The sequence below is a fragment of the Plectropomus leopardus genome, chromosome 21, assembly GCF_026936395.1.
Source record: "Plectropomus leopardus strain MGB_pleo_1.0 chromosome 21, ASM2693639v1, whole genome shotgun sequence".
Classification (NCBI taxonomy): domain Eukaryota; kingdom Metazoa; phylum Chordata; class Actinopteri; order Perciformes; family Serranidae; genus Plectropomus; species Plectropomus leopardus.
The window spans coordinates 14790601-14816602 of NC_142196.1; the positions used below are offsets into that span (position 1 = coordinate 14790601).

A 26002-nucleotide genomic window follows, 5' to 3' on the forward strand; every position below is an offset into this window, starting at 1 on the left:
GATTCCCCTTGTGTGAGCACATTAGAAGACTTTGGTGGCTGGCCAACAGAATAGGGGAAGATTGTCGACTGTCACACAGTGTGAAACTGTAATTAGCTGGCATGGAAGTGTGCTTATTTGAGTTCCCGGGCAAGAGAGATAGCAGTACAGTTGAGATATGTAAGCTGATACATTGTTGAAAACAATTACCTCTTGTGATTTAAATGAGCACATTTCACGTCTTCCAAACTTTTGTATCAACTGACAGAAACATATAGGCAGGCAGAGAAGTGGCCCAGGGCAGGAGGCAAGAATGTCATTGGGATGGTGAGTCGAGTGCATTTATCAGGCCTTCATCAATAGTTGATTAATAATTCAGGCAGAGTCTGGGGCTTCTTTAGGGCAGGGTTTCAGCTAGCTTGTAATTTTGTAAATTGCATAGTCATCATGCAATGGATGAGCCAGGCTGCTCTGAGTCTCAGCTGTGAAAGTAGGGTTGGGATTTTAGTAACAGGTACAGGGAGAGTTTAATCCAGATGTGGCAGAGTTGTAGTCAGGTATGCACAACAAATGGGAAACAAAGAGGCCTGGTGAGAAACAATGCAACGACAATTGGAAGCACCTTGTATGCCACAAAACAACATATTAAAGGTTAAGTCGTTCCTATAATGATACCAGCGTTGTGAATGCCTCTAATACTCCCTAAAATGCGAGTATTCAAGTCTACACAGCGATCTAAAATACCAAGTAATTTATTGATGAACTTTTAAATATATAATGACAATATGGTCACCCTTCTTAGCAACCATCTTCTGAAGATAACAGATGGAATAGTTACCAAATCTAAATGTTTTATTTTAATTAAGCATGTAGTTGTAGTAGAAATGCACATCCATCCACTTGTTACAGTAAGACAAAGTTTACGACCTGCGAGACTAACCCTCCTATTTATTTATATTTTTTTTTACTAAATTCACATTTTATCTATTCAGTTTTTGTTTGTTTTGATTAGTTCTGGTTTTGTTTTTGTTTTTTGTGTGTTAGTTCGCTTGCTGGCTTTTTGAAATTGATTGAAGGGTTGCGTAAGGTACTAACTATTGATGTACTGTATGATTTTCATTCGTAATTTAAAAAAAGAAAAAAAAAAACTTACATAAGTTTTATGCACGAATCAAGCAACAATTGTCGTAGAAATCAATTCTTATTTGCTGCTGTAAAACATTACCTTGCACGACAAATAGCATATGTTGTGATGCTGTATTATCCAGATAAATGTGAGTATCAGATCAGGACTCGGCATCAGCAAATGACTTGGATTGAGATCTGGGGAAAAAAAAAAGTTGACTGGGACATCCCTGGAAAAATGGTATTGAAACATCCCTTATTAAAGCTTCTGTACACAAATAATCTCAAACAGATAGAGAGCAAGAGATGAAGATAAATTGTTGTTTCATAAGATGCAGAAAGGCGACACCTTTTGAGCTCAGCACTCTGGACACAATTGCAGTCGAAAAAAATCTATTTCTTTCCACTTTAGCTTGGCTTTAGAATTAACAATATTACACAAGTCAAAATGGAAATCAATATTCAGATAGTGGCTTTTTGTTAAACCACTAGTCCCGTCCTTTGACAGGTTTCCACTAGAGACTTCCCCTGGCCCACAGAAAACAAACAGGCATTTCTTTCCATTGTGAGCTGTTCAAGGTGCCTTGGCCCAGGTGCAGCGTTAGCATAACAGTCCGTGACCAGTGAATGAGCAAACCCCTCAATTACCCCAAGCCAGCTCTCTGATAACTCCCATTCAACAAAATGGGCCCTCTAATTGCCCTGACCAGTATTACCTGTTCTGCGTCCAAAAGCGCGCTATTCTTCCACATTGTTTCCTAGGCAACTGGAAGTTTTTGTGACCTATAAAAAGTTGCTACTCCTGTAACTGATCCGAGGCTAGGCGGTTGTTTGTTTCCATGGCAGGCTGCTGAGCTATTTATAGGTCTATCTAGCTGGTACAAGTGGGCACAGAAAGCATTACCAACAATTTTATTCATTTATTTAAAAGAGAGAAGTTCTTCTGTGCTTTTTGATGGGCTTAAAGTCAACTAGAGAGTTGAGTGAATGTTTTGGGAACAAAAAACACCTGGGGCTTCAGCAACTGAGTCACAAAGTCAAAATGAAGAAGGCTTCACACTCCTCGCCTCTGTTTTCCCACTGGCTGCTTTTCCCCCTCAGTGCAGTAGCGGATCCTGGTAACAAAATGTAATGTTTATTTTGGAGTCAGAGGCAATGCCCCGGATTGCCGGAATTTCTTTGTTGTGGTTTCGTTTGTGTTTTTAGCAAAGACTTGCAGAGCTGCTGGTATTGATGATTCACGTGTTCATCATCAGAGGTCCTTGGCAGTTCATCACGTCTCCCCTCACCATGTGCGTCTCTAGCAAAAGGTTAATCAGGGAACCCTCCATATTAAAGTGATAATTTATCTCTGATTCACAGGGTTGAAAAGGCGTATTAATTATCAAAGGTGTCTAGTTCAAGCAGAGATCTCCCTTAAGGCATTTGGCAGCTGCATCAAACTTAACTCCACTTTCAAAATCTGTCTCTGACTTTTTTTTTCTGTTCTCTGCCTTCATACACTTCACAGAATGTAATATCATTACCTCTATTTTCCACTGTTTCCTTTATTTACATGCTTTTGCAATTGTTTCGTATTCCTGAAAACATTTTCAAAGTTCAGTCCAAAACCTTTCGTTTTTTCCATTTAAAAAAAAAGAAAATAGAACATTCTTGCCTCATAATAGCTAAACAAAGATACAGTGAGTAACTTTTGAGTCCACAGAGAAGATTTAAAGCAGCTAGACAATCGATGGAATGAGATGGACTTTTGAAAGAGATGAGATATCAATAGGAATCCATTTAGTTTATGGACTAGATACATTAACTTAACTAACAATCAATCATTCCTGTCTTTAAAGCTTTTTAATGCACGTAAATCTAACCTGTCAATACATTTTCCAGCGTCGGGCTCACTCCTAACACCATGGTTGTGGTTATTCACCTACCTTAGTCCGTTTGTTACTTCACCCTTCAAATGCACCTTTTACTGGGCGGTCTTCCTCATGGGCACTTTTAAATTCCAGTAATGCTGCTTTACAACAAATACAATTCTATGATAGAAGAAGATAAAAAAGTTTACAGGAAAACCTTTTGGCAGGGGACTAATATACGGAGAGAACACAATTGTTTTTGAAAGCACATTTGAGTTAGATTGTTCAAGATGTATTGGCCATAAAACTATTGTGTTATTTTAAGCATCATGTCTTACACTGAAACAGAGCAATACTGTACACCATTATGTGGGTTACTGCTCTACAAAACTGTAAAATACAAGACTGTTTTTCTTCAAATCACTTGTAAGCAGTTCAAGCTAGATGAGATACAACATATTTTCACACAAGTACAAAGGGTGAGTGTGCTGCGCGGAGTGCATTGCAAATTCCATTTCCTCATGGAGGAAGTCACCTTTTAGCAGGGCCACTGCTGTTCCAAACACATCAAGAGGAAACAAACATGGAAAGTTGGCATATCATTTAGTCCAGTCGGTTCTATTGATGTCTTTTACAATGATATGTCTGTCCAAATGAACCGCATTAGGAGACTGCAAAGTCTTAGGTCTAAAAAAAGTGGACGAATATTACAGTTAGACTGAATTTGACACAGAGAATTGGTGTTAACTTTAAAATAATTAGTGTCATATTTATCATTTCCTCCTGGTTTATAACACACTGTTAGTGGTCTCCTCACTTAGATTATCCAGTCTTTGTTTTTTTCATTTGTAAAGTAGCTTGGACAGCTCTTCCTGTTCATTGGATATTGATAGTGCAGCAGTAGTGCTCTAGTAAAAACAATAAATGAAAGGCTGTCTCCCTTACTCACGATGACTGCAACGACAAGTACCAGACACATGCACAGGAGTCACCAAGAGGTACTTTGGGGTAAGGTATTAGCATATACGTCAGCACCCTCCTCGCATAGTCTTAAAGTGCGATTACCCCATTGGTTATTTTGGAACTTCTTGTCATGCTCCAAGTCCCTCTGACATGATTGGAGGCACCCACTGGTTCGGCAAGCTGCTAATAGTTCACACTGTCCTCAAGCCTGTGAAAAATTGTGCAGCTCAGCATGTTTCCTCCTGTTCTATAAAACGAGTGACATTTGGTGCCCAGATAATCCGAGCTTCGGCTTTTTTAAGTGCACATGCAGAAGGAGGCCGGGTGGACAGATAAGCCCAGCTGTTAAGTCTGTCCAGGAGTTTAAAATTACTGAAAACTGGGAATGCCCATTCATCACTGCAAATACCCCCGCTGTGTTTGCTTACACTTGCCTCTTAGAGAACAAATGTGGATGTAGGTTAAATATAAGTTATTTTCCGGTCTGTAGTATTTCTGTTTTATTTATGTAGGATAGAGAGCTGATTGGTAATACCCCAGGCTTAAATAGCCTTGTCGGAGTGCTTGTATCGTCCTTTGGCACACACAATACCAGAACTTGAATGTGGAAGCATATTCTGTCAGTGAGACAAACCACTGGCTCGCACAGCACTGCCTCTTTTGTAACTGTACTTAGTCTCTAAGCAGAATGGCACAGACCCAATCTAAGTGGCTTTCATCTGGCCAATTCAAACAGACGTTTGACCCCAGACATTTGCCTAATGTGTTTTTGTTATGTGGACTCCTGGCTTCACAAATGTCACAGTGGCTGGACTAGTGGGGGTTTGGTGAGTGACTCAGGGGGTTAGGAGTCGAGGGGGGGCACAGGAACAGGGAGTCAGCCTGAGGGGGTGGGGTTGCGAGGCAGAAGTTTAGTCCATAACCTCTGCATCTTGTACTCTAACCCACTGGGAGTTGGTGGTGTGGTGAACATAAGTTCCCAGTGATGACCAGCCCCTCCTTTCTCATGAGCCAGACCCACACTGCACGCCTGCTGATGAGCGCCCTGGCCCCCAGCTCTCTGCTGACCTGGGCCCAACTGGGCAGGCAGCTGTGGAGGAGACGGGGAGTGCCACATTTCTGGCCGCCTGGGTTGCGCAAGTCAGAAGCAGTCCCAGACAGTTGGGACAGCCCTGACACATGCTGCCATTAGAGTGGTGCTGAAAATTTATTACCAAACATATTGGTATTTTAGGGTGCAGCTGACTTAGATTTAGTGGCAGTGCTGATGAGGCTCTGTCTTTAAACCCAAATACCATATTACTACCAGAAAGTGACACCCTCCACTTACTGCCTTCATACCACCTCCTGTATTTATAACAATAGCTGATATCTGCTCAGTGTGATTCTCATCGGTTGTATTTGCAGTCAAAGTAAGCTTCAAATATGAAACTTGAAAATGTTTCAGTTTACAGGAATCAACTGCAACAGATTTTATATATAAATGTTTTTTTGTATTTGTATGCAAATTGTAGACAAATTGTAGGGCAGCTTTGAGAAGACAGGGCAGGAAAGTATGCTGTGTATACAGTAATCTATCTATACAGTAATCAAATGCACATATTTTTATTTTTGCTTTTTTTGGTTAGCATTATATCTTGTTTGTCTTTTATCCAGACTGCAAACATTTTTAGTATTAGTTCAAACTGCACCAGTGAAGTGAAGCTATATTTAGCACTGAATTCAGTGCCTTTAGGGGAAAGTAGAAGAGAGCATCCGTTAATTTTGTGTGTTATACAGCATGAAGGCTTTGTTGTTTTGTTAAAAATGGTTCCATCCAATATTTAACTAGACTACACACTACTGAGGCCTAACAAATGCTACAAATACTTCCATTCTTTCTTAATCAAGCAAATCTAAAAGTAAGTATTTAATATTATTTTAATCACAGATATTTAATTTAACATAACTGCCTTGTGGATACTTTTAGATCACATAGGCCTGTCAGATGAATTTGTATATAGTGTGTCAGATATAATATCATGAAACAGCACAGGGTGCAGATCTAAATAAATATAGCTGAAGTTTGGTTTGTTTAGTGAATAAAAAAGAGAGTTATTATCTAATGCAAGCACAGTTTTTGCCACACATCACCCAACCCAGTCAGTAACCAGAAGAGCAACTGTAGTTATTTTAATGTTTGACCATGACATCAGTTGCGTCCCGCAAAAACTGCAAACCTTTTAGGAACAGGATTTATTCTAGGTGTTAAAACCTAAAGAAAATTTGGGATGTTCTGCAACTGCATGTACTTTTTTTGTCGCAAAGATTTTGGATTTCCCCACAGAGATGCATATTGTGTCTTTCTTATATCACATATTGGAAACTGAAATCAGATGCTATGAAAGACATAAATCTCAACATATACTGAACAAACCTCATGAATGTAACTTGTTAAGCTGAATTTACTCTTATTATTCTCTTTGTCTTTTAACAGGCTATATATTTTAAGCATAATGCCCGCGGTGATACTTCCAGCCATAGTGATGTCTCATTCTGAGTAATAGGTCTCTAAAGTGTGCTTGTTTGGCTTTTTTGGGGCCATTGGAGAGCAATAAAGTGTCTGTCTGAGGATTTTCGGGGTCCTCATAGACTTTCTCCAGGTGTGCCTCGCTGGTCATAAAGTACAACTTGTCTCTTGTGGTATATGCATGGATAAATGTGTCCGCCGAGTGTTGTTTCATCAAATACTACTTAGCTTGCACTCAGATTGTCAGCACATTAAATTTTCATTTAAAAATGACTTTAGTAAATTCTTGAAGTTTTGTCTGTACTTAAGTGTGCGTGCTATATTTTATTTACTTTAACATGCTAATTTTATTTCATTCAAAGCATATTTTCCTTTTTTTTTGTTTGGAACCAAGATGGCAACAACAATAAGGTCACTGTTAATTTAAGCTTCTGACGTCCGCTGAGGTTAACCATTTCCTTTGTTCCTTGCTTCTTGTGAAGGAAAGCTCCAATGTATTTTCATGTTGAGGTATGCAGTGTTTACTTTTATCACTGCTCCTCGGTGAGGCGGGCCAACCTGATGTTTGTTTATGAGGAATTCTAGCTTCACTCGAAACTTTCATTCACCACTTGAAAGCGCTTGACTTGCTACTAATTTACCTTGAGGGACTTCAAAATTATCTGTCTGCACTGTCAAAATCTTTTTTGTGGTGGCAACTTGTCATCATCAAAGTTTGTCTTTAGAGTTTAATGAAAGCCTGGTAGATAGATGGGTTAATGTTATATTGTTTATACTTGAGTATGGCATGCAGAAAGACATCTTAAACTCAAGGTAACATGTTTTTTGAGCCTCAAAATTATGTTGGTTGCTTTTTGTGTTTGCTTTGATTGCGTTAGCTGTCATTGTTGCTATGCAAGTCGCTTTTAAGTTCGTGTTACACATGAAAACACAAGCAGTGGGAACAGAGGAGGGATGGAATAGTATTGAAAATGATCTTGAATTTCCCTTGGTCATCAGTGCTGCTTTGCTTTACCAAGGATATGTCACTCTGTGCAGCTCGGTTATTTTCAACAGGAAACTATGCACATTGAATAACTCAGGAATATCCAGTACCTAGCACTTACAGAGCTCTTTGACAAATTGCCATCCAGCAAACTTAATGTCCCACTTGTGTCAGGGGCAAGGCTGGAGGCTGAGAGGTTTGTGTAGTTAAGATTTTTTTGCGTTTTCTCCTTAGTCAATAGGTGAACACTTCACCTAGTAATGCCTGAATAAATATATAAAAACTGTTATTTTATCCAAAGTTATCCCAAGTTCAGATTTCCCTTCTTGGGGGAAGTTTTGGAGTGTAATGCTCTACTGAGACTTATGTCAAAAAAGGAACTTGATCCCCCGAATGTGTGACATTGTATAAACACTGTAGTACTTCTACCCAAACAAATTTGCAGCATATGCATATGAAAATATTGCAACTGTGTCACCAGGGTGTTAGCATTTTGTTTCATCTGCACCATTTGATCCCTTGTCACACCGTTCCTGCACCTTTCACACTGTTTATGTATTCTTTGTCAAGATAAGCAAACTCATTTTTCCGAGATGTTCCCCAACAGAGGAAAAACCCACCGCAGTCTTAGGGTCTTAAACTTTCCAAGCACTGGGATTCCAGTTATATGTACATTAACCCTCCATTCCTTATCTTCAAAACGGAATCAGCCATTTGGAAGTGAGTCTATTTTCATGTGTGTGAGAAGCTGAGTGGATAACCTGTTGGCAGTGGAGGACAGTGCAGATCTCTCTTCACTCTAAATTGCAGGCAGGCATCCCTGCAACCCCACATGAGGACCATTGAGTCCCATCAAGATAATCCTTAATAAAGAACGGCTTCGCATTTAATCTTAGCTCACTTCTCAAATTTCTTCCTTGATATAGTTTTTGGCAAGTGACATTTTAGCGCTGATGTCAGTCGAACGGTATCAGTGCATCTTTTGTTAAGCTTCCACTTGGCAGACGTAGACGTTTTTATTAGGCTAAATTTTATAGTTGCAGAAAAGATTATTATAGCTAATGATGTTTACTTATGTTAAACAGAGGCATCATAGTGGGGTTTAAAGGGGTCTGATTAACTAGGGAACCTAATGGGTTGGGGGGCCTGCAATGAGAAGTTTTTTTTGCATTTATTATATTTGTTTATATATGTTATTATAATATAGTTCTAAATTATAATTTCCACGATTAAATCAAAATTGGCTGAATAAATTGCTTGAAAGACATTTTATTTAAAAAAAAAAAAACACGGAGGAAGCTCCCTCATGCCCTTCTAACCCCTTAATGCAGCTAGAGCTGAGTAACTACTTTTGCTGCTGGAGTACCAATGTACACTGTTGTGTTTTTCCTTAAGAAAAAAAAAGAAAAAGAAGAAGATAAAAGAAAGGAAAGGGAAAGAAAGAAAATTTACTTTGTAAAAACTGCTTAGGCATACAGACCTCTCATGCATAGGGCCCAGAAGTCGGTGCTACACCCCTTGTGTTGAATATTTATTAGTGCCTCTTAAACTGTAATGTTTTATATATGTTAGTATTTTTATTTTCAAAAATTTAAAACAAACTTCATAATCTCAGTAACTCAACATCTTGACAATCTAAATTCAAAGTTTAACCTACATTTTACACAACATTGTTTGCATTTAACAGCCATTCATTTAATACTGTGCAACATGGAAGTAGCAATCACCAAACATCACCAGTAAAACTGCTAGGTTGATTGGAGCCTTGATTCAAAACATACCATACCACACTGCATGCAGGACAGTAAGAGGAAAATCTGAGTTTAGTCGTTGAGACATAAACAACTCTGGATAATTATACTGTGCAATTTGAAAATAACTCACTTGCAAAATTACATCTCAAACTAATTTTGTACAGCTGCTTATTGAAATAGAGAGCGACAGAGTATATGCAGTAACTCGATTGGCATGTGTACCCCTCTGCTATTAGAAATAGTTACTTGAGAGTCCCCAAGCATCTATTAGTCAATTGCGTTATCAAGAACCTGTGCAATATATTTCATGCTTCGATATTGAAACGTGAGCTTATGGATTTACCTGTGGGCAGTTGGTTTGGAAAAGGAGGTAGCACTTGTGTTTCAAGTGTGTCGTCCACATCATTACTGCAGTATATTTAAATCAGGAGCAGTCTATTTCTGTCAGCTCCTTGTTGACTGCTGCTGCAGAAGTTGGTTGGTGTTGACCTGCTTTCAGTTTGGGTGGTGAACTCTACAGATGATCATGTAGAAATTGACTTATATATTATTATTTTAAATTGAAACAAAATGCAATATAATAATTAATTTGAAAAAAAAAGATTCCAGTGTGCTCTTGCAGTTACACACATCACCATTTTCTTATTTCTTATCATCACCCACAGACTTACAAGCAGTGCCTACACAAGCCCACCGCTAACACAGTGTGCTATTCTTCTAGCTGTGGGTGTTCTTCTTCTTTCACCACCTCTTTACCATTGTAAATGCATGATTTCCTCTTTCTAAGTAATCATTTTCCAGTATTACAGTCGGTATTTTACCTGCAGTTTTATTATGTGGAAATTAAACAAATTTCAAATGGCCCATTGACCTCTCAACCATTCATTATGCAGAATTGATATTCTTGAAAAAACAAATGGCATGACATATTGAAGCAAAAGTTGTACTAGCCTCATCACCAGCTTGAATAAATCACCAGTTTGAGCTCATCAGTAGCAGCGTGGCCTTGTATAGCAGCTTCGCACAGTTGAAATAATAACCTGGAGCAGACAGAAGGCAGTCATTACCTTGCACACAGACGCGGAGTGTATGTGTTGACGGAGGACTTCCACTAGACTGCTGTGGAGACGGACAGAGCCGAGCCGCTCGGCCCCTGTTAAACCTCCGGCTTCCCATCACCTAAGCTAATGACCTAAGCCCTTGTTTACCCTCTGAAGTCCCCCTATGACAAAAAAGAAAAATCCAGCAGCGACCCAAGACTCACAAGAGAGAGCAAAAAAATGTGGTTTGTGGTGAAAAAAAGAGCATAACAAAAAACAAGAGAGAAAGGGGGGAGAAGAAAAGTGTGGGCCCTTGGGGTGTGTGAGCGGAGCCTGGTGTTCCAGTGGACAGGCGGGCCGTTGGAGAGATCTGCCATTTCATTGTCTTAGTCTCCACTGATACAATCTGGAGAGGGCTCTATTGCTTAAAGCTGTGAGTGAATGACATATGGGGAGCTGGTGTGAGGCACAACTCCCCCGTGCCTCCTCCAGACCCAAAGTCTTCCTGTGAGAGAGCACCGAGCAACTTTTCTGCTTTTTCAAAACGGCAGCAGCCTCCCTCTCCCTCCCTCATTCACTGCCTTTCTCCCTCCCTCCCTCCCTCCCTCCCTCTCTCTCTCTCTCTCTCACTCTCTCTCTTTTTTTCCCTCTTCCTCAGACACTCACTAGTCACTGCCTGAAGCAGTAATCGGACAACTCTCTTTCTCACCAGGACCGGGTCTCCTGAGATACCGCGCGGGGCTCCATGGGTTCCAACACCTAAAATGAAAAAGAAAAAAGTGGTCTTGTAGTTTACTTTAATTGTGCTACAGATTCTATGAGCACCTGAAGAAGTCTTTTAGAAAGTTTGCTGTCCATTCTGCTGGACTGGACGACCTCTCTGTAGAAGATTTTTTTTAAAAGAAGATATAAGAAGGGATAAACACACAGGGATTCAACCATAATTATAGTGAGTATGACTTTAATTTATATGTGATGTGTTAGCTGACTAACTGTCTTGTCTTGTCAGATAATTTAGTATTTCAGTGTGTGTATGGAATTATCCCCTTTATTTGGTACATTTGCATCAGCGTTTAATTGAAGTTATAATTCTCAATTAAAGCATTCATATTAACAAAGCAGTAGGAGAAACCATTTAATTTCTGCACTGATATTGTCATTAATTATTATAGTTTAAATTAGCACCTACTTCTTTATTATTTTAAGAATTGTAATACATGGAGATATTCAGAAAATTCTAATAATGGTGAAATATTACCCAAAGAAGAAAGTATGCTCTGCTATGTAATTCAGAAATGATGATAGATAAATCAAATAAATACAGTTGTTCTCAATGGATGTTTATTTTGAATTGAAGTGAAAGTAAATGCAGCTCACATGATAAAGTAATAGATTTTAAAAAGTAAATGTTATTTAAATAACCATTCATTCAATACAACAGTGTATTTGATAATTGCAAAAATTAAAAAAAAGATACGTTCTGCTTTTTTTTAAATATATATAGTATGTCTAATAGTTTTATAAATGTAACATCCAATTTCTCTGCAGTTACAAATGACATTGGTGCAAAAAAAGTCCCCTACAATTTCCAGCTTAAAAATTTCTATTTTAAAATTTTTCTCCATCAGAATTAAAAATACCCTTTTAAATTGCAAAAAAAAAAAAGTATATTTTGTTTGCGAGAGAGAGTAATATCCTTGTTGTACATGTATTCAAATTTTCCATCGAAATATGGAATCTTCTTCTGCCTGTTCCAGTTTACATTTTTGATCAGGCTATGAAAACATGCTGGTCCCTGCAGGAGTCCCTTTTTGACTGGCAGAACAAACAAAACCAACACAGTTAAAGCAGTTGACATCTAATGCCATCTGCTGAGGCCAGGAATGCTGCGGGGAGACCTGAGAGGCTCTCAGCGTTTGACCGAGACAACAGGCCTCGACTCCCGGCCATGCTGCGTCTCTGCTCGCCAGTATTTCGCGTGTAGTAAAGATGACTCACCCGCTGTAATCACTAGCCTCTCTAATTGAAGGATGTTCTGGTTTAATGTTCGGCGTATGATCACAGGCTTACATCACAAGTCAGGGAATTATTGTGTGTGTGAAGGGCATTTCATCTCTCTTAAACTGTGCTTTTTTTTTCTCCCCTCTTTCCTTTTTCATCCTGTAATTCCTGTCATTTTCAAACGCCTGCTCTTTTTGGTGTTTAGAAAGGTGTGTGTTTGTAGATGAAAGAGAGGAAACACAGAGGTTTCGGAGAGGCTCGTGAGCCAGGCTGCTTGCAGAGTGGCCTCCGCTCCGTGCAGACAAACATGACAGTGTGTGTGATCGCCTGCTGCAACCATTCACTCACACAATAACCTTATTTATCCAATTAACAGATAATGAGCCGGCTGATTTGGGGCTGTTTACTCTGTGTATTTACTTTACGCCGACAGAGATCAGGGTCTCTCTGGCTGGCTGCGGAGCTCCATGCTTGTGTAGCAGCAGTGTGCACAAGCAGGAGTGGTCGGCGGTGACGGTGGCATTGTTTGCCCAAGGCCTGATGCCTTCCGTATAGATGTGTCTAGCCTGCCGAGCCCTCCTCTCTCAGAGAGGAGATTGAAAATGGTGAAAGACACAGAGCTCTAATTGATCCAGCCTCAATGATAGAGCTATTAGTGAGGAAGAGGGGTTGAGAGAGCGCGAGAGAAAGAAGGAGGAAATAGGGGACCTCCTATTAAGAAGCCCTTACTGGGTGATTAGTCGACAGGGGCTGTTTACTAAATACGGTGGGGTGTTATTTTGTTAACACGCCACTGCTTGGATCTGCGATATGTGGCTGAAAGAACAGGAAATGAGCTTTAAAGGTCTCTGTTGATTGCATTACAGATTCTCAATCACTAATACCCTCCTCTGCGTTTGTTTGTAAATGGCAATATGTTTACGTTGTGCAAGATGAGGTGAGGAAGCCGCTGAGTCAAAGGTTTCAACAGAAATTGTATTTAAAGGGATCACACTGCAAATCTGCCTATAGTAAAACATGCCTCTAATTATATGTCATTTTTTTTCCTCTTTAAAATTTAAAAAACTGCAGCTCTATTGCGTTCTGCAGTGTTGATATGAACCAAGCCATTTTAGAATTCCCTCTGCTTCCTACCCTGCGTAGATAATAATTTAATTGTAGATCATTGCTGTAGATTTGAGAAAATAAGAATAACAAGCCACAAGCATTAGAGTGATATAATCGTCAAGATTTGTCACTGGACTTTCTTTCATCTTTGTGTTGTAAAGCCTCCCTCGTTCTGCGGTGGTCACGGTGGTAGGCAGGTTGTGATAAAATGTGCACCTTAAATCTTGTTTGATGGCCCCTCAAAGGCGAACTGGCCTTCTGGAAATAATTTGGAAGGTTGAAGAGCACAGTATTAACAGATTTAACGTAGCTATTGAGTGAATTGCTGGAGCACCAATGTCAGATTGAACAAAATGAGAGCGACAAATTGCACATCAACACGCAGCACATCTGTTAATAATTGTGCTTTTAATTACAGACGAGTACAGAATTTTAAATTGTGTGTGAAACACCATGTGCTTTTATAACTTGTCGCCGTAAGTCTCGTTCTTGTACTAAATACAAACCAGTACAGTTGATCTGTGTAAATAAATGCACATGGAATACAAATATAGAAAATATTTCATGTTTTTTTTTTTTAATCTAATGATGTTTTATTTACTCATGTATCTTTTAAGTTTTCTAGTGCTGTAATAATACCTTTAATCAAATAATATTTTTGTCTCTCAGAAAATAAATTTATAAAAATGCCCTCATTGAGAATGACAACACTGTGTCTACCCATTTTAGTAAAAAATACAATGGTTGTCTCATCTCAAATACTTTATTGTTGGGGATGAAAAAATACCAAGCTCTTTAATGTTGCATTTGTTGGCAACCGTCATTTTTTCGGCCACGTATAGAGACACAAGTGAAGTGTAGCATTTTGTAAACTGTGCCTAATTCCACTCACATCTGTGTCCAATTGTTGTCTGCATCTACATTCTTTGAGAGTGGATTTATTTTTCCTGGGCCACCATGTGGATTCAGCTGACCAGCTTAAGTGGGGATTAGTTGTTTTAAAGTTAGATTTTGATTAAAGCATTGTTTTTCAAAAGTTGTAACTCACAACACATGGCTTACATAGACTGTAAAATTCAAAGGACTATGGTCTATGTCCTATAAAATTAATATCCAGTAAGGATGACACAGGGAGTGGAAATAAACAAAGCGTATTCACTTATATTTCTGTTCCACTGATTATTTTTATTTGCAACTTTAATATTAAGAAATGCTTTTAAACAAATCTGGTTTGTTATAATAACGCCTTGGTGACTGCATAGTAGTGGAATATGAAGCAAAAGTGAAGAAATGATTTGTGCCGGGCCAGACAGCCTGCATGCTGAGATGATATATGCTAAAAGCTTGGCTGTGGCTATGTTTACCTTTGGAAACGCAGGTCTTGAAATAAGTAAAGCGAAACAAAAGGGCCAGCAAACAACCGTGAGTGAAGCGTGTTGTGGCACTTCTTTTTTTTTTTCTCTCTCTCGATGACATTTCCAGCGCTTCATCTAGCCTTACTTTGTTCTTGTTAGCTTCAAAGACCTGGCAGTTCAGGTTGAACTAAGAAGCACATCAAAGATGCTGAATGCAGCCCCTTTTTTTAAATAATAAATATTTAGCGGCGCAGAAGAAAGACTTGTGCTTTTAAATCCCTGCCCCCCCTCCTTTCTCCTCTCCCATCTTCCTCACTCCCCTTCTCTGTTTCTCGTCACCTGGCCGGTTTCACCTGCTGGCAGTGGCTGAGACACCAGCATGGTAATAGCTTCATTGGCTTGAATGGAGAAACCAACCACCACACACACACACACACACACACACACACACACACACACACACACATCATACCACATCTCTCCACCACAACACACTCTCTCCACAACTTCCCCCAACTCTGTGATCGCTGTTAATGTGCTGTGGCAAAATGTGTTTCTCTTTCGTCTTTATGGCTTTTACCTCTGTGGACTTTCTTTTCCATTGATATTTTTACATCCTCTCTGCATATTTCAGTATTGGGAAATGCCAGGAGGAGGCACTGCTGTTGTCTGTAAAGTCAGAATGAAATATAATGGTTATTTTTGCTAAGATGGCTGTACCATTAGCTGAGGGAGAGTGGGCAAATTGTAAAGCTGGAATGGTATTCATGAAGGCTTTGCCTTGGTGTGAAGAGCAAAGCCTGTTGAAAAAAAAAAGAAGAAAAAAAAAACTTAAGACCATGCAGCTCAGGTTACCCTGGCTCGTGTAAACAGTCAGCCATTAAAAAATCATGCTAGGATTTTTGAGAAAAAGGCTTTATATGTCCTTTTTCCTGACCAGTGGAATACCTTTGACCTTTTTTGGACCCTGTATTCCCATGGTGGGCCAGAGTCAGGTCTAATATAGTGTTATAGCCATGCAAGTATATGGCTCTGCTTGATGTTTGGAGAGAGACGAGCAGAGCGGGAGTGGACAGCAAAATGTAACTGTCAGCTAAAGGAGAGTAATAGAGGCATTCGTAGCGTCATAGGAAACATATGTGGCTCCATATGCTCTCCGTGTTCTTGTTTCCAGTCTCCTTCATTGTCTGAGATGCACCACTGATCTGGGGGCCTCTAAAGTGCCCTGCGTGTGTGTGTGTGTGTGCATTTGCACCACTGATCTGGGGGCCTCTGAAGTGCCCTGTGCATAAGTCTGTGTGTGTATGTGTGTGTGTACACACATACAGGCATGAGTTATGTGTCTCTGTGTGCTAAAGAAAAAAAACATAAAAAAAGACACAAGCATGAGTTTTTTTGTGTTGCCAAAGAGAAAGAAAAGATTTATATAATGTCTGTGTGAGTGTATATATTGTTCTCTTTCTACCTCTCTGTCCAATGTGAATGGGCTGTGAAGTTAGGAAGTTGTGCGTTTCTTTGCTGTACCATGGCCCCAGGCTGGGGCAGGCCCGCGGGAAGCAGCCCTGACGGTCATTAGGACCTGTCAGTATGCCGGGAGGGGGAGTGCTGATAAATTTCAGATAGTGTCAATTGCAGATGAAAGATCTGCTGAAGATGCTAGGGGTGTCACGCTTGACTTGTCTCCGCTCAACAAGTCCCATCTTCCTTCCAGCAGCAGGCTACCTCAAGCAGCAAAGCGGGCAGGCTCTCCCACCCTCTGCTGCCCCTCAGCCCCTGCTCTCCCCCAATCCCCCAACCCCTCACCCCTCTGCCTACCTTCACTCCTTCACCCCCACACCCCCCTCTTCCACCCCTTCCTGCTTACCTTGGCTAAGCCGCTTTGCATGTTGATTGGGGGAGGGCTAATCCAGTTTGCAGCTGTCGTAGACCAATGATGAATCACCTTTCCGTCATTTGGCCGTGCTCCCCTCACTCTGGGAGGAGGGAGGACCTGGAGGAGGAAACAACAGCGGAGTAGGGCTGCGGCTCGGAGAGAGACAATGTGCGCCTCTGTTCCCCCGCTAGCCCTCGCTTCCCATTCTGCTCCAGAATAACAATAATGTTTTCTCAGACAAGCCTTTTTGTGTCATGGATGGCTCTGGACTGTGACATCGAGCTGCAATAACAAGGAGTGACATTGTTTCTGCTGGGGCAGGTGGAGGCAGAGTAAAGAAAGAGAGTGTGGTTTGTGAGGACTCAAAGCCATCTAGGTCCAGGTAAGAGCACAGTTGAGCCAGTGCCAGCAGCATCAGAGACATGTAAGTCTCTGCGTGGCATCAGAGATTGACTTAGACACTGTGCTAAACAACTGTCAACTTCCCTCAGCCTACTGTGCTGTCTGATTGGAGATAGTAAAGACTTTTTAGCCATGAGATAAAGAGAAGAAATCTTGGGCAGAGGAGGAGAAAAAGTGACTGAGTAGTGACTGTGAAATGCAGGGTTAGTTTATTCTGTACGATCCTAATGTGCTTATATTTGTACCTTTGTGGTGTTGTATTCTTGGAGGCTGTGATATTTTTTAGGGTAGAAGTAAATATACATCTGGGAAAAGGACAAAGCAGCTTCCATATGTGTGAAAAAGATTTTTGATTATTACTGTTCTTTGCTTGTACCTTGGTCGTTTTGGTGTGTAACATAATGCTTAAAAAAAAAACATTTTCCGTTAATAATTAAATTGCATTGAACCACAAAAAAGGACTACATTTGCCAAGCTATACTGAAAAGTATCATAATATCATAACATTATAATATCATCTTAAATAGAGTAAATGCATATCATAATTTAATCTTTTTATCTCGTAATTCTGGTTTCTTTGTGCCATCTGATAGCACTCAGACTGCTCAGAATTTCTCAAGCATTTATCTTTGTGGCCTTGTGTAAAAGGCCAATGTTTATCGATAGCAGAGATACCCAGAGCCCTGCAATATAATTGGAAATGGCAGTATAATGTACAAAACATTTTGTCCTAATTTCATTAACTCACTGTTGCGATGGGAACAGTGGCAGAGACAAATGGGCTCTAGAGTTTGTGGCCGTACTTTTCAAATCACTCGTGCCTCCTTTCTGCTCCTTACTCTATACACTATCAAATCCTTTGAGCGCACAAATGAGAAGATAGAATAATGTTTTCAGTGGCGTGGTCTTTTGTATAAACACAGAAACAATTAAGGAGCTTGCCAGAGCAAACACATGCCTCATGAGCTTCTCATCTGCCCATCACTGAGGCATGGGCTCTTACAATCAGGCAGAGTGCTGCACTTTTAACAGGCACATTAACCATTGCCTCAAACCAGCAAACATCTGTTAACAGTCTTCGATACCACACAAAACGATATACACTTAAGGCCATTTTTGCTTAAAGACACATCAGGAGTAAATTGACAGTAAACACTTTGTGTTCACTTCATGTAAAACGGTGACTTGCAGTGAGATTGTTGTAATGAGAGCAATCAGAAAGTGCCTTGTCAAAATGTTTACTATTCATTTCATAGCTCCACTCTGTTTTTCTTTGCGCATATGTGAGTGTGTGTGTGAGGGTGTGTGTGTGTGTTTGCCTTGTATATTTATTTCATTTTCATGTGTTGTTTTTGTCCTTGTCATTTGATAGTACATAAAAACGTCATTTGAAATTCAGCAGAAAATATCTCTTGCAAAATAGTCATTAGTAAAATTGCGGTGAATTACAGATTTTAAACGCAATTTTAATGGAATGTTATTTTGCTCAGCAAATCACCGTTTTATTTATCAAATCTGGCCAACCGGATTGCACATATTGTGCACACTGCATTGTGCATCAGAGCTGCGTGTCTTCCCTGAAACCAGAGTGATATGTGTAATTTGATTTTGGTGTGTGCATGTGTGCGTGTGTCTCGTCAGGTCTATGGAAATGCAGGATCTAGCCAGTCCTCACAGCCGAGTAAGTGGAAGCAGTGAATCTCCTAATTGTCCCAACCTCGACAACTCCCACATCAATAACAATTCCATGACACCCAATGGCACTGAAGGTATGTGTGCACTGTTGTTGCTTTTTAGTTGTTTTATGTGTATGGCATGCTATTTTAAGAATTTAAAGGGACTGAGAATTGTGGCAGAAGCTGTAATATTCAATGTGAAACTGATTTTTTTAAATCTCAGTAAATCAGTGTAGCATTTATGCATGTGTTGTGCGTCAAAATATTTAGTTATTCGGTTTTTTAAGGTACATATATCTGCTGTCTTTGTAGCACTTATAGCTCCAACAATTCAGTGCTACCAGTAGTCGTTTTCTACTGACTATTAGCTGTTTATTTAAGTAGCCATGTAATTATTCAAAGCCCACAACATGGAAATGACGGCATTTTGCATGAGGTCTCTACTGTACATAGTTATTTACTCAGGTGATTCACCTGTGCTTAAATCTGAGCTTTTGTTTAGTGAAGCAGTCATGCCCATGTCTCAAACCAACACGGCTTATTAAAAACACCCCCCAGCCCCCCCTTCCCCTGTCACGTAATCTTCAGGTTACTCTGTGCCTCGAGCTCAGGATTTTCTCTTTTGTGTATTCATGACACAGGACCCGTAGACATAGTGCAGACTGTCATGTGTCCCTTTGCCATTCTTTCTTTCCCATAGGTGATAACATCACAATGCTTACCACTGCAGACTGGTTGTTAGGTTCTAACTCACAGTCCGCTGCAGGTTTGTCTACTCTTGGTGACGCAATGAAAGGACAATACTTGGTGTTTTCAACTGAGAGCAACAATGAAAGCACTCATTTTTTTTAAACCACCTACTTCACTTATAAAGAAATTGATTTTTTTACCAAAAATATCACTTGCTAAATTATAAAGTTGCCTCAACTATTGTTCCTTTCATTCAGAAACTATTTGCTGTAATTGTTGTGTTATTCTGTTCAAGCATGATTTGACACAGACTGGATATGAGTCCATTGTTCCAGATTGAGATGAACTTGCATACTGTGCATTTTGTTTTCATTTGGTGTCCCATGCCTTTTCCCAAATACAGTGGTTATTGTGTGCTCTGTGACCTGAGTGTGTGCTAGTATTATGCATGCACCTTACCGCTATTTTTTTCATCGGTGTGTTGTTAAAAAGACTCGCCCCTCGTCAACATATGTTTCCGCACTGAACGAGCATAGCGGAAACATGTAAAACATGACAGCAAATGGCTTCTTCAACCATGGGGGATTCCACTGAGCATGACTCCCTTGCCCACATTGTCAATTTGTTTTGCCAAAAAGAGGAGAAAAAAAGAAAAAGTCCTCCAGCCCGCCTGAAGTGAAATGGATTGATTTCAAAGATTCCTGAGCTGTCAGAAAGCTGTGAAATTGTCTTTGCAGATCTATCGCTGAGCTGTATAATGGAGCCAAGGTCAAACAGCGTTCACTACACTCTTAGAAAGATTTTATACACCATACATTTTCTTGACATTTCAATTGCAGTTTTATGTCCCTGCGGAGTTCTTTTTTTGTCTGTGGCTCTAACACACATCCACTGTAATGATTTTTATTTCATGCTACATTTAAGTACTGATAAGCCAGCAATTTATCCTTTAGGAGTAAATGATAATGTAATTATTTTTTGTAAGTACTGTCAAATTAAAGTTTAATTTGTACTGCTCTTGCAAAATAGTCAAAATACATTAATATAAATTCTCAAGCTTCACATTGGGAAACTGCTCCAAATGTAAAAGCTGCTCCACGTTTTACAGTTAAGATCAGCGTTAAAGATAACCTTCTCTTGTATCATCCGATAAATCCTATCAAAAAGAATTCAAGATAATATTCAAATGCAAAAATATATCTACAAACCATTTAAATGAAGACAGATGTAATGCATTTACATTTTATGACTTTACTGGAAATACTGGATGTTGTTTGACTGCTCCCTCCTCCTTGTGCAGTTTCTTTTTCTTTCTTTTTTTTTTTTACACTGAGTAACTTTTTGCTATGTTTTCTAAACATAATTTGGTGAATGTGAAATTATGAAACCCTGAAACCCTGAGGTAATTTGACATTAATCAGATCTTTTTTTATTTTTCTTTTCTTTTTACAGACTTGATATGGTGCATTTGGTGACAATGTGGCTTCTTTGTTTGCAGTTAAAACCGAGCCAATGAGCAGCAGCGAAATCGCCACCTCGGTAGCAGACACCTCTCTAGACAGCTTCTCAGGATCAGGTGAGGCTGGAGGACTAGTGTGCGTGCGTGTACGTGTGTGTGTGTGTGTGTGTGCGTGTGTGCGTGTGTGTGTGTGTGTGTGTGCGTGTGCGTGTGCGTGCATGCGTGCGTGTGTGTGTGTGCGTGCAATCAAGTGTCTGGCTGTCTCGCTCTCTCTCTCTCTGTCACACACACACAGCTGCAGAACTGATTAGTCAGAGATTAGCCTAGAGATGGGTGACCTAGAAGCTGGGCCCCTCATAGTGTCCCTGAAGCTAAAACACCAATATAGTGTGTGTGTCTGTGTGTGTGAGTGTTTAATAACAAGCGACTCTACCTTGCCTTTGTCAGCATATTTATATGTTGTGCTCGCCTGCACGTGTGTGTGTGTGTGTGTGTGTGTGTGTGTGTGTGTGTGTGTGTGTGTGTGTGTGTGTGTGTGTGTGTGTGTGTTATCGCTGTTGGTTCCCATGCCAGTGGGTACTGAGTTATGACCTGTAATGCACTGAACCTGTCCGTCCAGTGGAGTGACATGGCGTCCCAGTGGCCCTCGCTCTCCACGGGCTGTTACCCTATCACCCTGTCAGAGCCAGGGTTTTCACACTCTCCCCTCAGCACGGGAACATCACTCACACACACACGCACATAAACACACACACAGGGACATCTCTAAATAAAACCAAGACCTCAGAGTATAACGAGCATTGTAGGAATTGTAACAGAAACAATCACTAATGTGATAATTTTTTCGCTTATTTCTTTTTTCCAAGCACACCAGTATCTATGTCAACCTGCTGCACTCTCTTCTATTTTCTATAAACATGTATTAACAGTATTGCATCCAACTGTGCATGGTATTATCTTGCTGCTAATTTTCCTGTATTTCCCTAACTGTTTAACTAAGTACTTGATACTTAACACTAGAAGCGCATAAATCACTGCTATGACTTTTGTCTCTGACAATATTAATGAAATTTAGTAATCTTACACCCCATATCCTCCGCGGGGAAACCCAAAGCTCCGTTTAGAAGAGCAGGTTTTGTCCAGTGGCAGGTGCTGCTGATGTGGGAAAAGTGTTCAATATTAATAACGTGTGTGAGGGGTTACAGCATACAGTTACATACAGTTAGCGCTCCCCCGCAACCAAATCCCTTATTTTACACGTCACGACCAATTAGACAGATGTTTCAAAACTGTGCCACTCCGCTGCAGTTAAATGTGAGTAATGCGGCACAACTGCGATTGATGCCTTATTATTTATTAATGTGTTGTAATATAATTTAATGTTCATCTGCTGTGTATTACTCTAAATTTAGATATAAATGTGCAAAAAATTATGCCTGCTATTCAAAAAATGTTTAATTTAACTAAAACAAATAACAGAACTTTTTAAGTGCAACCGTCAAAATAGTGACTCATATCTTGCAGGAATTGTGTCAGAATATTTGAGTTTTGGTTATTTATTCATTTATTTATTTAAAAAATAGGTATTTTAAATTTTGGAACTGAAATCTGCAGGTATCATGTAACACACTAATATAAACCCATTGATAGCTGGCTTAAGCTCTTTCCCAAACATGTAAGGCAATGAACAACTTAAAAGAAAAATTGTAAGTAAAAAAAAAAGAAAAGAAAAAGTAAATGGCATGAAAAAAAGTGCTAGAAATGTAAATGTGATTTACTTTCAAAAGATAATTATAATTAAATAATTATTCTCTAATATTATCCTCTCTTGTCTCTCTTTTGTCTGCCTTGTTTTTACTCATTTCAGATCAACATTTCTTGTGAGGTTGCCTTTTTAGCTGTGTTTTCAAAGGAAATCAAACCATTTTTCTCAGGTTTCAAATGTTTAAATGCTTGTGAAAGGTGCCTAAAGGTTACTCAAGAAACCTATGACAATACAGGTTTCAAAGGGTTTATTCACATTTTCCCATTAATAACAGTCAGTTTATTTGAAGTATTATTTAAAAAAAAACTGACAATTTAAAACAAAAATCCTTGCATGTTGTTTTTTTTAATTCTTTCTGCAGATTCAAAACAAGTGCACTTCTTTGAGTTATTTGTGGCTGAACTTTCGCAAGTTAACAGCACCGTGGAACCACATAGTCGTACGCTTAATGAAGGAATGATTCTGCAGTAGCACTCATTACCTGCAATCAGTGATGTCACTTCCAATGTGGTTGTGGCTTGAAAGGCCCGAGGCTACTGAAGCCACAGGCCGAGACTGATTCAGACCATCCTGTTTGTGTTTACACCAGCGGTCGTCATAGCAGCCCACAAGTATCTCAGAGATACGCTAGTCAGCAGAAAAACCTGATGTTCTTACCTGATTATTTTACTTCATTATTGCTCTCCGGTCTTCAACCTTAAATAAGGTTACCGAAATAAATAGAGTAATGCAATGTAATTACTGTTTCCTTGGAATCCAGAAGTTCTATTGGCAAAAGACAATATTTACCTTATTCCTTAATGTTTAAATATGTGCTTGTCTCTTTTCTTTTTAACTCTCCTCAGCTATTGGAACCAGTGGCTTCAGCCCAAGACAAACTCACCAGTTCTCTCCACAGATTTACCCTTCCAAGTAAGGCTTCTTTTATTTTTCTTTAAAAAATAAGCAGCATCCAACTTCATTTGGATCTTTAATTAGATCCTTCTGCTAGATCGGGTGGTTTTCGACTGGCTTTGTTTGCCTGGATGTCTGCAGCTTGCGCACTCTGAAATCTGTTGTAATTATTATCTTGCAAAAATTTCCTTTGCCATTTATTGTTCTTTCACTATGTATATGAGCTGTGCGATGCTATCTGTCCTGCAGCTTGGCTTGGTGTTTAAAATGAAGTAGCACAAGGAATTTGTCAGTGAGCAAAGTTTGTGTTATGGTTTTACGGGTAAAACGTGGTCCCCTTTCTTCCTGCCTTCCTTTCTCACTTTTGTCTTTTTGTTTCTTTTCTCAAATAGCAGAACATATCCGCATATTCTTCCTACCCCTTCATCCCAAAATATGGCTGCGTATGGGCAGACGCAGTACACCACAGGAATGCAGCAGGCCGCAGCTTATGCTAGCTACCCCCAGCCTGGCCAGCCCTATGGCATCCCAGCCTACGGTAAGATTTCTCAACACACACATCAAACCCTTCTCTTGTCTTGCTAAAAGATGCATGTTGACTACAACTAAATATTTTTGCTTCCTGAAGGTCAGGACCAAGACCTTGCTCATAACAAACAGTGTTCCCACAATTCCTCCAGCAAAACAGGAGCAGCAGAGATGCTGAGTTGTTGTTTAGTGCCTGCATATTCTCCTTCATTGCAATAAAACAGAATTTGCTTGTCAAGCTGTTCAGATAGATCTTAATGATAAAAATCTGAAAACTGGTTTCCTCTGGCTTTGCAAGAGAAAGCATGGCTCACTGTGGGCTTTATTTGTCCAAAATCTTTCAAGTGTTTTGACCCCAAAAGACTCTCCAATATGTGGAGGAATTTACACTGTTTATTTGAATGGAGTTCTGCAACCTACCGCTGCATAGAAACTGCATTGTGACTGATTGAATGTAAGCAGTGGCCAGTTTAACTCACAGAATGTTTTATTACTTGTGCATCTTTTGACCTGTCTTAGATGATAATAACAGTAATGATAACTTAAAATCAAACAATTATAGTCCTAACATGCTTTTTGGTTTTACAGCCAAACAATAAAATAGCTTCTTTTAGTGAGATAGTGAGAGATAATATTTCTAAACAGCTGATGATAGTAAAAATCTTTAATCAGATAATCAGCACTCGTCCATTGTGATAAGTGTGTTATGCTAACAGACAGAGGCTGTGTCCCTTTACTGTGTCCAGTGTAATTTAAACCTGTGTGTTGACTGTTGTCTGTGCATCAAACCGATCTGGTGTCACTAACTGATTTAGGTCCATTGTGGGCAGGCATAAAGACGGAGGGGGGTCTGACCCAGTCCCAATCCCCGGGACAGACAGGCTTCCTAAGCTACAGCTCGGGCTTCACTACGCCGCAGACAGGACAGGCCCCCTACAGCTACCAGATGCAGGGTGAGGACATCTTTTTGAATCCCTATCTTTTTTTTCTTTAAGCATCTTCACATATCCGTTTGTATGGTGTCAGAATGCAGCGTGAGATGCCATTACTCTCTCTTAAAGCTGGCGGCATGTCCAATTTTACAGTTGTAACATGTTTGCAGCAGAATAACTGAAATAGCTCACATCATGAGAGGTTTTCAAACTGTCAAAGCAGATTTTAAATCACCAACAATGTAAAAGTAAGGTGGGAATCTGATTGCTGGTTTCTTTACCCGTTTTATTCTGTTTATATCTTTTTTGTCTATTTGGAGTACTCATCTCCTTTGTCCTTTTTTTTTTACATTATTTTTCTAATGTCACTTTTTTCCCCTCTGTCTTCTTCCTTACTTAGTCTCATTTCAATGTTTCTGCCATGTGTTCCCTCTGCTTAGCCCATCCAAATAAGGTTTATTGTACTCTTTAAAAAAAAAAAAAAAAAAAAGATTAGAGAAAAAGGTCTCTGTCCCTGATTTAATAGCACACAGAGCCAGACTGATTCACAACACGGCCCTCGCACTCACCCCAAAAGATGGTTGCATCCCGGCGGTCGTTATGTGCAGCCACGACGGCTGCCTCCCTCTCGTCTCCTCTTAAAAGAATCAACACAGATGGAAAAATGGCAGGCACTTAGGAGGCACCGGCCATGTCCTCCCCACTCCCCAGCCTTTGTTTTTTCTCTCCCTGTGATCATATTTGTATTTGTTTAAGAGCTGAGACCGCAGAGATTTATGGCCTTGAAACCGATAAAGATGAGTTGTTGCGGCCTGCACTCCCCCGCTTTTGCTCTCTCTGTCCAGTCATACACTCTGTTTAAATGTAGATCAAGCTTTCTGTCATGTTGTGTTTCTGTTACTCTCTGTTTGCATTGGTGCAGAAAGCCTCTCTTCCACCTGCACTTAGCAGTTAGCTAACAGCCAGCATTGTGTTTTCCCCCGTAAAAGCTAATGTGCGACAATAGAAACATCTCCACATGTTGTTGAAAAGCCTCTAGAGCATCTCACAATAAATAATGCCAGCTCAGCAGCAGATGTAGCGCAGGGAAGCCTCTTTTCCACGCCTCTTAA

General features: G+C 39.9%; 1 protein-coding gene across 14 annotated transcripts in view; it reads left to right on the forward strand.

Annotated features, from left to right (window-relative positions):
* Nucleotides 1-26002, forward strand: part of eya1 (EYA transcriptional coactivator and phosphatase 1) — a 71776-nt gene that overhangs the window by 15402 nt on the left and 30372 nt on the right. For 2 of the 14 annotated variants that reach the window (XM_042510504.2, XM_042510508.2), the window contains exons 3-9: nt 10867-11157; nt 18588-18715; nt 19323-19388; nt 20811-20888; nt 23382-23448; nt 23823-23968; nt 24774-24911. In XM_042510504.2, the coding sequence (XP_042366438.1) occupies nt 18592-18715; nt 19323-19388; nt 20811-20888; nt 23382-23448; nt 23823-23968; nt 24774-24911 (619 nt within the window). In that variant the 5' untranslated portion in view covers nt 10867-11157; nt 18588-18591. Of the gene's footprint in view, nt 1-10866; nt 11158-16668; nt 16927-18587; nt 18716-19322; nt 19389-20810; nt 20889-23381; nt 23449-23822; nt 23969-24773; nt 24912-26002 lie in introns of those variants that run through there. The other 12 variants (XM_042510509.2, XM_042510510.2, XM_042510514.2 and 9 more) reach the window with 9 other exon arrangements.